This window comes from Convolutriloba macropyga, chromosome 5, assembly GCF_964194025.1.
Source record: "Convolutriloba macropyga chromosome 5, txConMacr16.3, whole genome shotgun sequence".
NCBI classification, from domain to species: Eukaryota; Metazoa; Xenacoelomorpha; order Acoela; family Convolutidae; genus Convolutriloba; species Convolutriloba macropyga.
The window spans coordinates 66,637,392-66,648,830 of NC_134472.1; the positions used below are offsets into that span (position 1 = coordinate 66,637,392).

An 11,439-nucleotide genomic window follows, 5' to 3' on the forward strand; every position below is an offset into this window, starting at 1 on the left:
AGAACAAGTTATTACAGGCCGAACTAATCGGGGTTAGCTCCATAATAAGTTATAGTGGAAAAGTTTTCAAATTACTGTAAGTTCATCATACGGACATTAAAAACAACAACGAATCTCCAGCGTATCTGCAAAAATCAGCAAGATTAAGATGGTAAAATAACTGAGAAAAAAACTTTCAATTATTTACTCTCAGCATTGTTGTCAGCAATATGGTAAACAATTTTTAAAAAGTCAGCACGGAGAACTTTGTACAAAGATTGCTTTATTTGATGCCACGACTATATGAAAAAACTTAACAAATCAGAGTTTTTAAATGAAAACCTCTTAAGCATATAACTTTTACTTCGATTTCTGCCCCTAAAAGACTGATCTGGTATACGTAAATAGATCTCTTATTGCAATTAATATTGAAAATAGGCTTTACAAATATTTACAGACTGAATTTGTAATGCAATGAGAACAATATAGTGGAGAGACAGTTACAAAAGCAAACCGCAAAAAACACAAGATCCGGTCAGATTTGGAACTGCTGATACCAATTGGGCGGTGTAAAAAATTCCATGTTATAAGTGAAGAGCAGCCATTACATTGTTTTTTTTTTGAAAAAAGCTCTAATGCGTTATATAAGCTAGCCATTTTGGTTTTAGAAAAAATGCTCACACACTAGTCCATTTTTTTCATCAAAAATCGCTACCAAGTTTCCATGCTGGACTTTTTCCTGTTTGTGCCCATCAGATTAGTATATGAATATTGTTTGCCCGTCAGCAGCAAATGTGGGTTTTGTACATACTGATTTACTATGTAATGGTACGTGGGTTCGCTTTATACCGGGGCGCTAAAAGAAGTTTTATACTTTTTTTCTATTCTGATGTAATGAAAATTAAATTGGTGAACTTATGTGCCGTTATTATTGTTATTTACAAATCTATCAGATGTCAGGATTGATACTGTATTTAACTTTGGGTTTTAATATGAATTCTGGTTGTACTAAGTGCAAAACTTTGGCAATAAATCTGCTCCCTATATACGAGCGCTTGTTACAAGTACTCCTTATTTTCTTCTGTTTTTGAAGTTCAGTCCTTCATCGATCTTTTTTCTTTTGTGACTATTATCATGCTGACAAACCATTTGAAAAAAGACCTAATTTTTTGTTTTATCCCTTTTTCAGATGATTTTCCTTTCTTTCTTTAACGAGCTTGGTGCTGCTTAAAGAAGGCTCATAGTGTCATGAATTTGTATCATTTTCAGCCATTTTTTTTTAAAATTTATTTTGTTGTATTTTTCTTTTTTTGTCAGAAAAAGGAAGCTATGGTACGTTAAAGTGTCATTTACCCTGCACAACCAGATAGGTTCAAGGACTCCTTTCTGACCCTTTTCATTGTAGCTTTTAAACCTTTTTGCTCAATACAATATCTCGGTGAAATTTGAAGTCTCAATTCAAGCTATTGCAAGTTTTGTCTGTCAGATTGAGATTGCTGAGCTATTATTAACTGAAGGATATGATAAGCCCTTGATTAGATACTAAACCTCATAAAGTTTTATCGTGAACTCATGAAGATCTTAACTCGAGTACATTGTGTTTTTAAGTAGTTAATTTAATTAAAAAAAAATTTCATACGTGGTATATAAGTGTTCGTACACATTCAAATTATTTATTAACATACTGTTCAAATGAATAAAAAGAAACATCTTTTGGGACAAATTGTCACATCAGTTCATCTTTAACTTTGTTTTCTACAACTCCGTATGAGATGGAATCCTATTAACTCCCAGATTGTCAGCCGCAGATTTCGACAATGCACATCTAAAACCCAAATTATACAGAGTGCTGTTTGGGTATACAGGTCGCCTGGCCGAAACCCGGGCCGCGTGATTGAACATGCCAGTTATGGTGTCCAAGAAACTGGCACCTTTGATAACGTACTTTGCATTCGTCTTGTCCGTTCTGGAAGTTCCAATTTCTCGAAATGTGGATAGAGTCCATTCCCAAGTGTTTCCCAGCATGTCGTATACGTCGTACATGTTTTGCGCTTTGAAGGCGTTTATAGGAGACAGACCTATAAAGAAACAAACATGGATCGCGTGATTGAATTACTTACAAGTAAATTAGCGAAACAGACGTTTTGTCTTTAATCATTGCCCCAGTTAAAATTTGCCCATAAAAACACACGAAATGATTTGTATTTTTTAGGAAAAAAAGGCCAAACCCTTTTTGACCGGCTTGGACGTTTTTGTTCATTTTCCCGTCGTAGGAAGTGATCGCAAACTCTCTATAACGCACGAAAGTCTGGACATGAACGCACAAATTATCAATTTTGGAGCGCACGAATTTTCCTTTGGAACGCACGAAAGTCCGGACATAGGCAATTTTGAACGCACGAAAGTCTGGACATAGGCACTTTCCGTCTGGGACGGTCTGGACATATTGACTTTCGGTCTGGCACCTCAGCCTGGGTAATAAGATTCCGGAGTATCTTTCTTATGGTAAAAGGAAGCAGTTTAGGGCGGTGAGAAACTCGATGAAAAACCCCATGGGTTGTACAGATACAAAGTTGGTCTGAGTGCCATTAGCCACAAAATCTTCAAAAGAATTTTTTTAAATTGGAGCATAGTTTGCCCGTTATAAGTTCAGTTTTTTTTCAAATTTACTCGCCGATTTTTCCCTTTAAAAAGCTCTAGCTAAAAAATGTTTGTGGATAAAGTTCACATTACTAATTAAATCAGAAACAGTGAAGCTGCGTTAATTCTCGGTACAATGTATGAATGTATTTTGCCTTCATCAGCCTTCGTGTAAATTCAAAACCCATATTTAGAAGTTTCACAAGTAAGCATTACTTTAAAGTTTGGCGATCTCTTCAAAATATAAAAACTGTTTTTTCTTGAAAAAAACCTTACGATTAACCTTAAATTACTGTAAAAATGGCGATGCAGGATTGCAATATTGCATACTATCGTATTTTCATAATTTGTATTCGATAAATATTTCTTATTACAAACATGATTTTTTATCATAAATGATTCTGAAATTCTGATGAGATACTGATTTTGTAAGATCAGATGAAATTTCAGCGCGTTTCGTACAAAGTTCAGCGCATTTCAATGCATTTCTTAAATAATTTCTCGACCGGGGATGCTAACTAAGTATTTTTGTATTGTTAGATCTCATTCGTACCTTCAAACCCGTCGAACATCAAATTTCTGTTCGGAAACACCCCATCCCATAGATTACTCCGGTTGTGCAGGTAGTCCCTTCCCCAGGGGAACTTCTGGTCATGTATCCTGCCTCTGGCTGCGAATTCCCACTCCAGTTCTGTAGGGAGACGCTTCTTCTTCCATGTACAGTAGGCACTGGCATCGTGGAAACTTACATGCACAACAGGTTCCAGGAGTCGGGAATTGAGAGGTTTGGATGCCCCCGGACCTTCTGGTTGTTTCCAACTGGCCTGAGAGACCTGATCATATTAAAGGAATTATTTTTGCAGCAAAAACAAACTATGGTTCAAAAAGAGAACTTTAAAGGTTCTATCAAAAGACTGTGCTTCAAGTATAATTGAAAGTAAATTAAAAAAGAGGTAAGGTCTGCTGTTTTTTCTCTGAATTGAGACTGGGACGTCTAAAATAGAACAAACTCTCATGTGAATTCACTTGGGACTTCACGTTTCAGAAAAAAACTCAAAACTTTCTCGAAACTTTTTATATTACGAAACGGATGTTATCGCTACGGAGCGACAACATCGATGTTATCGATGACAACTGTATCGGTAGGGTTTTACTTCCTCATAACGGCGTATATGTAAATTAGTTAACCGTGAGATATTAAATTGGATAATTATACCGACCATAAATTTGAGTTAAGCGTCCTCTTGAGCTAGCTGTATTTATTAAAATACTTCCCCCAAAAAATATTTTGAGGTAGCAAAATTTTACAATTGATCATCGATCAATTTTTTCCTTGTTTCAAAAATTCGAGAAAAGCTACATATTTTTTGTTAATTAACCGTAGCCACCTCCCAGTGTGTTTCAATACTTCACCATTAAAAACAGTATATTGTAAAAAGTAGTGCTGAAACAGTTTATTTTAAGGATAATTCTTTGTCACTATACCCAACAAAAACATGCAGTAACATTCCTGCCATCCCAGTGTCAATTCTAAACAAAACAGTCGACTTTAGCTCCCTTTTGTGTTTTCACTCGTTTTAACTTTACTTTTAGCAGACAACCTCTAAAAGTGTAAATAAGAAAACATTCATTTTGTTTTCTGTGTAAATTTTTTTGGGTCCACTATACTTTTTAGCTATAATCAAATATCCGTTCGTATAAATTTTAGCTGACTTTTAATAGAATTGACATAAACGTTTTCCTTCTAATTTTTTGCATATATCTTGCAATTTGAGGGCAAATTTGACACAAATGGTAAAAAAAATCATAATGAGAGTTTAGTTTTTCCTGTTTTTAGAAGACCCGCTGGCGTGCGCCATGAAACAAAAGTTTGGACAATTTCTTTTTTTTGCTGAGTTGTCAGTTTACGCTTAGATGGTAGAGGAATTCAATTCTGCTCTAAGCTCTTTGTTTTTTGAGCAAATGGCAAAACTGCAAAAAACAGAATGTTAATTTATTGGGCTGATAGCTATAGAAACATAAAGTTCTATGGCAATGGACAAGGTGACATTAATTTTCCCCTAAATTTTTCTTGATATCACAAAAATTTCCTATTGATTAGACAGAACTTTTTTCGTTTTTTCTTAATTTTTTACCAGAAAGGCTGTACTTTTTTATGTTTGTCAGACGGGGTGACCACCCGGTGTATTTCAATACCGAACCATTACAAAACCAGCATATTGTCGTTCAAAACCAGTACTGAACCAGTCTTTTTTAGTATTATTGTTCGTTACTATGTTCTGTTGAAAGCCACAGTCCCATTTCAGACTGTCCAGTCTCAATTCAGAGAAAAACAGACTGCAGTTCTATAATAATTTTTCCTCCTTTTTTCCTGGTTTTTGACAAAAGGTTCCTAAACAAGGTTAAGGGTAAAAATCATTCATACCGTCGTCATTTCACTTTCTGCGTAAATTTTTTAGTATAGCTATAATCAATAAATTCTTCGCTATAATCAAACATTCCGTTCATGAAATTAGGTGAGTTTTCAGAGAAATGACATGCACGTTTTTTCGTTTTTTCATTAAATTTAATACAATTTTGCAATTTCAGGCCAAATTTGACAAATGCTAGATCAAGATCATAATCACAGTTTAGTTTTTCTTTGGTTTCACGAAGGCTCACTTGTGTCTGTCATGGAACAAAAATTTGGACAAAATCTTTTTTTGCTCAGTTGTTATTTTGCGCTTAGACGGCAGAGAATTTAATTCTGCTATGAACTACTTACTTTTGAGCAAGTGCTAATACAGCAAAAAACAGAATGTTGATTGTTTGGGCTGATAACTAAAAGAACATAAAATTCCATAGCAATGGGCATTGTAAAATTAAGCTAAGTTCATAAACACAATTTATAATTTTTAGCTTACACCCAAACTTCAGACTGGCCAGTCTGAACACAAAATACAATAAAAAAACAGTCTAAGAACAGCCTGTGTTTAAACTGTTCAGGACTGAAACACACTGGATGCTAACTCTCGACAGTTAAAATGCTCTGCTCATATTTTTCCACTTTTGAAAAAGAGGAGAAAAAGAACGAAATGCCAAATTTCAATTTTTTACAAGCCTCACCTTAACCATGTGATATTGTGTCGCCTTGTCTAAGACATCTTTGCTCTTTTTGAGAGAGTCGTTGACGAAGTTTCGGAACACGTAACTATAGCCCTGACTCACTGCTCGGGGAACATACTTGCGCTTGTGCTCCAGGAACCGTTGGAACATTGCAACAGATACAGGGTACTTGTCTATGAGGAAAGCCTTCGCCTCTAAAAAATGTCATTTTGGTAGAATTGGGGGGGGGGGGGGGGGGGGCATAAACGGAAAAGATCCAAAAGTAGAACAGAAACGCAACAGAATTAATTAAAATTTTCCACTGACAACGCAAAGTTGTGCGTTCGGAGTTGGGTATGTCCAGACGCTAGTGCGGTCATTTATTTTTAGGCCGTGTAATTTTGAACGCAATGAACACCCTGGTGCTTTCATTTGGGTCTGGACGTATCAACTTTTGGCTCAACGTATCAACCTCAGCCTGAGTTCAGTTTAAAAAACCGTGCTCAATTTTTGATACTCAATTTTTATATAGAAATTCAATATGTCTATTTTGTCAAGGTTGCTAGAAATATATCGTGATATATAAAAATGTATAAATGGCGAAGTTTGTAAAATAATATTACAGGAACGAAAACTAACCGAGTGTTTTGGTTGTGTATTCCCCAAACATCGAGTTGGGTTCATTACTCCCGATTGTTACCCGTCCCCCAGGAAGTTCCTGCATGATGTCGTACTTGAAGTAAGGGTCGTCTGCTCCTTGGATTCCAGGGGTTTTGGAACCCGAGGCTGTCTCGGAGAAGTCGCCATGTTTAGGAGGGGCTCTGAGTCGCTTAAGTTTGCGAAGAGCCGACACTGGAACCAGGTCTGGAACAATATAAACAAGCAAAATTTTAACTTAATCGGAAGCGCTGGTTCTATACGCCAGTCGACTTCTCAACTTTTTAAAAAAAAAATAACAAGGAGGCCGAGTAAAGTCCGAGCAGAAATTATATATTTCTACGAGTTGTCTTTTAATGGTCTTCATTTGGCTCAAAAATGTCACAAATACTACCGAAAAGTCAACCTTTGATTTCAGAAACACAAGCAAGCAAATTTGATTTTTTAAAATGTAATAGCAAACAATTACTTGCAAAACAATTTTATGTTTTGATAACTTTTGTCAAACCTTTCGACAAAAAATGGTTTGATAGATCACCGCTGCCCTTAGTCTTCACGATCTCTGCTTTGTATTTGTAAGTTGTGGCTATGAGTTGCTGATACTGAAAGCTTTTCCACTAAACTTTAAACTATTTCTAAACAAGGTTTTGGCTAAAAAGTACTCAAACTTATGCATTATTTGCTGGTTTGCACAGATTATGTAAAAAAATATTTTGCAAATATAACATATCAATCAATGCCTAGAGAATTACCTGTCAATAAACTACATCTGAAACTTTATAATAAGGCATTTTTGTCAATCTACAAGCTATATTAACTTCTGTACATTTTTTGGCTTTACGGGTTCATTTAAGTTTTAAAAAACGCTCAGAAGTTAACAGATCTATTGCTTTTTCATTGGCTAAACAAAAAAAACTAGACCAAAAATGAACTATGAATGGATGGTTAAAATCGTTTTAAAAGTTTAAAAAAAACAGTTAAGGAAATCAGTGTCAAATTAGCTCATCTGAACAGAAAACCACAAGCGAGAAAGCGACTTCAGATTTTTTCGGCTTGTGCCCCCAATACGACATGCTCCCCCAGTTACAGTGCACGTACAATTACATAGTAAGTCCATATGTAGAAATATGGCACATGCGTTTGGGGGTGCAAACAATATGCACCCAATAAGCTGTGGGGGGGCGGCACAAAGATCCTTGATTTTTTGTTCAAACACCGTTTTCTCACCCTACTTTAAAGATAGGGAGAAAAAACTTCACGCCGCAAAATCACTCGCTTTTTTCCACTTTTTGTTTCGGCGTGACCAAAATTATTACCTCAGTTTAACATCAAAAATCGTTAAAATGTGTGAACAGATCTTTAATTAAGGTCAGCACACTCATGCAATCCAAATATTTTCCATTATAGAAAGGAGAGCGCTGAAATATTAGCAGTTGAGATGCTGACGGCGCTTATCAATTAGCCTACAGAAGTCGCAAAGACTTCATGCAAAATGTTGAACAAACTCCGAACTAAGGTAAGGCAAAACAAATTTTTTTTCGACGAATTAAAAAACATAGCAGGACAAGTCCTGACGTACAATTCAAAGAATTTTCATTGACTAAAAAGAAAACTAGACCAAGAACGGACTATGAATGGAATAGGAAAACCATTTAGAAAAAAAATCCGATCCAAAAAACCGTAAGAATCAAAGCGAAATTGCCGCATGTGAACAAAAAACCACTAGCGAGAAAACGATTTTTTGTTCAAACACCGTTTTCTCACTCTACTTTAAATTCAGAGCAAAAAATTCACGCCGCAAAACCACTCGCTTTTTCGCTCCACTTCCTGTTTCGGCGTGACCAAAATCACTACTCCAATTTGACTCCAAAAATCATGAAAATGTGTGAACAGATCTTAAAAAAAAGACAGCGCCCCAATACAATTCAAATGCTTTGAATTGTAAAAAACACAGCAGGACAAGTCCTGACGCAATGCAAAAAATTTTTATTGACTAAAGAAAAGAACACTTGACCTTGAATGGAATCTGAATGGTTTGGAAAAGCCACTTAAAAAATAGTCGGATCTATTCTGTTTTGCCCCCCCCCCTTAGTCAGCTTATATTTTTTACGCCCCCAGGAGCATGTGCTAGTTTTTACATAGTAACGAGCTATATAAGAACATATAATTTGTAACTGGGGGCGTAAAAAACACTGGGGGGCAAAACAGAATAGATCCAATTAATCAGATCAAAAAATCAAAAATTAGTAGAATTCAAAGTCAAAACCGCATGCGAACAAAAAAAACACTAGTGGGAAAGCGAATTTTTGTTTAAGCACCTTTTCCTCACTCTACTTTCAATTTAGAGCAAAAAAATTTCACGCCACAAAACCACTCACTTTTTCTCTCCAATTCCTGGTTCGGCGTGACTAAAATCATCACTTCATTACTTCAAAAACGACGAAAATGTGCGGACAGATCATAGAAAAATGACAGCGCCTCCAATACAATTCAAACTCTCTGTATTATAACAAAAATTGCCAATGAATTTGCTTCAGCGGTCAGTAATGCTGCTGGTTTATATTAAATTGGCTTTGATTACTATGTAGTGGGAAAATTACACTCAAAACAAGAGAAGCAAACCATTTGCGTTCATTCTTTCTTCTCTAGTTTTTCTTAATTAATTTATGTCGTTCCAGAGAAAGTATAAAAGAACAAGATTTATTGAAACTATTCTCCCACAAGTTTTTGAGGTCAAAGTTTTCTTTGTTTTTATAACTAAAAAATTGCCTGTCGTAACGCGGAATGCAATTTACATTTAGTTTTAAATTGGAGTCAATCTGAGTTTAACAGCAGCGACGTTTTTTTAAAGTGCTATATTTGTGCTACCAATTGGGGCAATACTTGCTACATTGTCCCAACTTAATTTGACTATTTTTTTATCTGTTTTGTTTTTAAAAAAATGATAAATTCTTTTGTTGAACAAACAGCGATGTTGTTTTGAATTAATAAGTTGCATTCACACTTTTCAAGAACTCTAACTACCTTTTCCATTTATTCTTCCACTTCATATCCTCATAATTACTTCGTCGTTTATAAATTATGCAGTCTTCACTGGCCCAAAAATCTGCAGTTCAGTAAGTCTCCCACCTTATAATTTTCTGAGGCACGTTTTTGTCTTTGTTAGTAGGATTCCTCAAGAAAATTCTCTTGTAATCAAATCTGTCATGCAGTCAGATATGAAATTTCCTCAATACCTTGAAATTGTGTTGCGTATTTGTTGCGCCATGCTATTCAAGTCAAAAGCACCCGTGTGTTTCATCTGTTTTTGCTGCTTCTCAAAAAATTGGATGAAATCAGTTAGATGTTAGCTAGTTTTTTTTGTTCCTTCTATATACAATGCTTTTAAACACTCATTTGACAACCTGAAGATGAAGTTTTCTTCTAGCTTTATTGGTTAGCTCCAACCATACTAATTAGAAAAAAGAAAAGGAAAGTGATTTGCTTCAGTGTACATTAAAGATGCGTTGGTGAAAAAAAAACAATGGTTACAAATAAGCAGTTCCGGAAAATATTCTTTTAACGTAGGGCCGAGTGATTACTTTGCATCTGCTGGTGCTTAAATTTTCAGCTTCTTTCCGATTATCATGATAAAGCGAAAAAATGACTGTTATACTGAATAAATAAAATTTCTATGCCATTTTCGCTGGCTTTTCCACAACAAGGAAATCCTATGAATACCTTATCAAAAACAGTTATCGTTGTAATTTTACTTGAACTTATATTTGTTAAAATTATATTATAGCGTTAAAAAATTTTGAGAAAAAATTACTTGAGCTAAAAGAATTGGCTCAAAATTGTAAATGACACCAACAGAATGAGACTTGAGTTGCACATGATGGGGTCATAGCAACATTTTCCTTTAACAATTTTCAAAAAAAAATTTATTACACAATATTTAGTACTACGACATCATTTCTGCAATATGATTTCAGGTACCTTGATGTGATGCAAATAAGCTTGCAATTGCAAATGTGGGAACATTTTCTTAACACGCAGAAAAAAACAGCGAGCTTCCTTTATGGTGTTTTGTTATCAACTGTAATTTTGATGAGCACAACTGTAAGACCTTAGGCAGTAATTTTATATTCGTGATTTTCTGCTTGTTCACAAGCTTTTGTTTCTTCTTTTTTCAATTTTAAGATTCAGAAAATATAAATTGTAGAAATGTTGTGCACAAGACAATGTAAAAATCATTTTTTATACAGAAACAAAAACGGTTAGTACAAATTTCATAAAAAGAATTTTGTAAGGAGTAAAAACTTGCTGAATTCGGCAAAAAAAGTAAATGTTAAAACTTCAAAACGTCTGCAAAACTTTAGAAATTAGAGGAGATGAAACAAATAGCAGAGAAACTTTTTTTTTTAAATTTATAAACATTATTTATGTTAGTCAACTATCGAAAAAAACTAAAAGTTTTGCTTTAAAGCTTTAAACATCGGACATGGAGAAAAGCTTACCCGTATTCAGTCTTAGTTTAATGGAAACAATTTTTTGTTCGCCCAGCAAAATTAATATCAATACTTTTTTTGGCAGAACAAATTCAAATAATTAATGTCCATTGTTTACTTATTTTTTTCCGATTTAAGGCATTGTTGTTGAAAATTGGCAAAATAACAGAAATTGGTAAGAACGGCAAAAATGAGCTCGCTATAAAACGGAAACATTAAACACTAGCTTCAAAATTTTCAGAGAAGTAGGAAATAGACTTAGAGCTCATTATTTACTTTTTGCTTTCTTGCAATTTTCCCGAATTTTTGTCTGTGCAGATGAAACTTTTCCGAATATTGCGGGAATTGCCCACAATTTAGCCAAATGATTTTGGACTATTGCTATTCAGTAAATCATCAGTGAATTATAAAATGATCTATGTTCTGTTTCTGGGTATATTCTGATTAAGTTGCTTTGCCATTAGGGCTTTTTTGAGCCTTGTAATGCGAGCATTCTAGGACAACTGTACGAGTTTAAATGTACAATTGTGAAATATTTAAACACCTTTATAACAAATACCGATAAAATTTAATTTGTTAAATTGAAACA

At 34.7% G+C, this 11,439-nt stretch overlaps 2 protein-coding genes across 2 annotated transcripts in view; both read right to left on the reverse strand.

The window, feature by feature from the left end:
• LOC142339563 (putative small nuclear ribonucleoprotein Sm D1) overlaps nt 1-11,439 on the reverse strand; it is a 179,917-nt gene that overhangs the window by 108,186 nt on the left and 60,292 nt on the right. The window lies entirely within an intron of this gene.
• On the reverse strand, nt 1,587-8,778 carry LOC142340470 (inactive C-alpha-formylglycine-generating enzyme 2-like). The gene is made up of 5 exons (XM_075391044.1): nt 8,739-8,778; nt 6,343-6,567; nt 5,725-5,918; nt 3,173-3,452; nt 1,587-2,057 (listed from the first exon to the last, which is right to left on the reverse strand). The coding sequence occupies exons 1-5, from the start codon at nt 8,776-8,778 to the stop codon at nt 1,735-1,737; spliced, it is 1,062 nt and encodes a 353-aa protein (XP_075247159.1). The 3' UTR covers nt 1,587-1,734.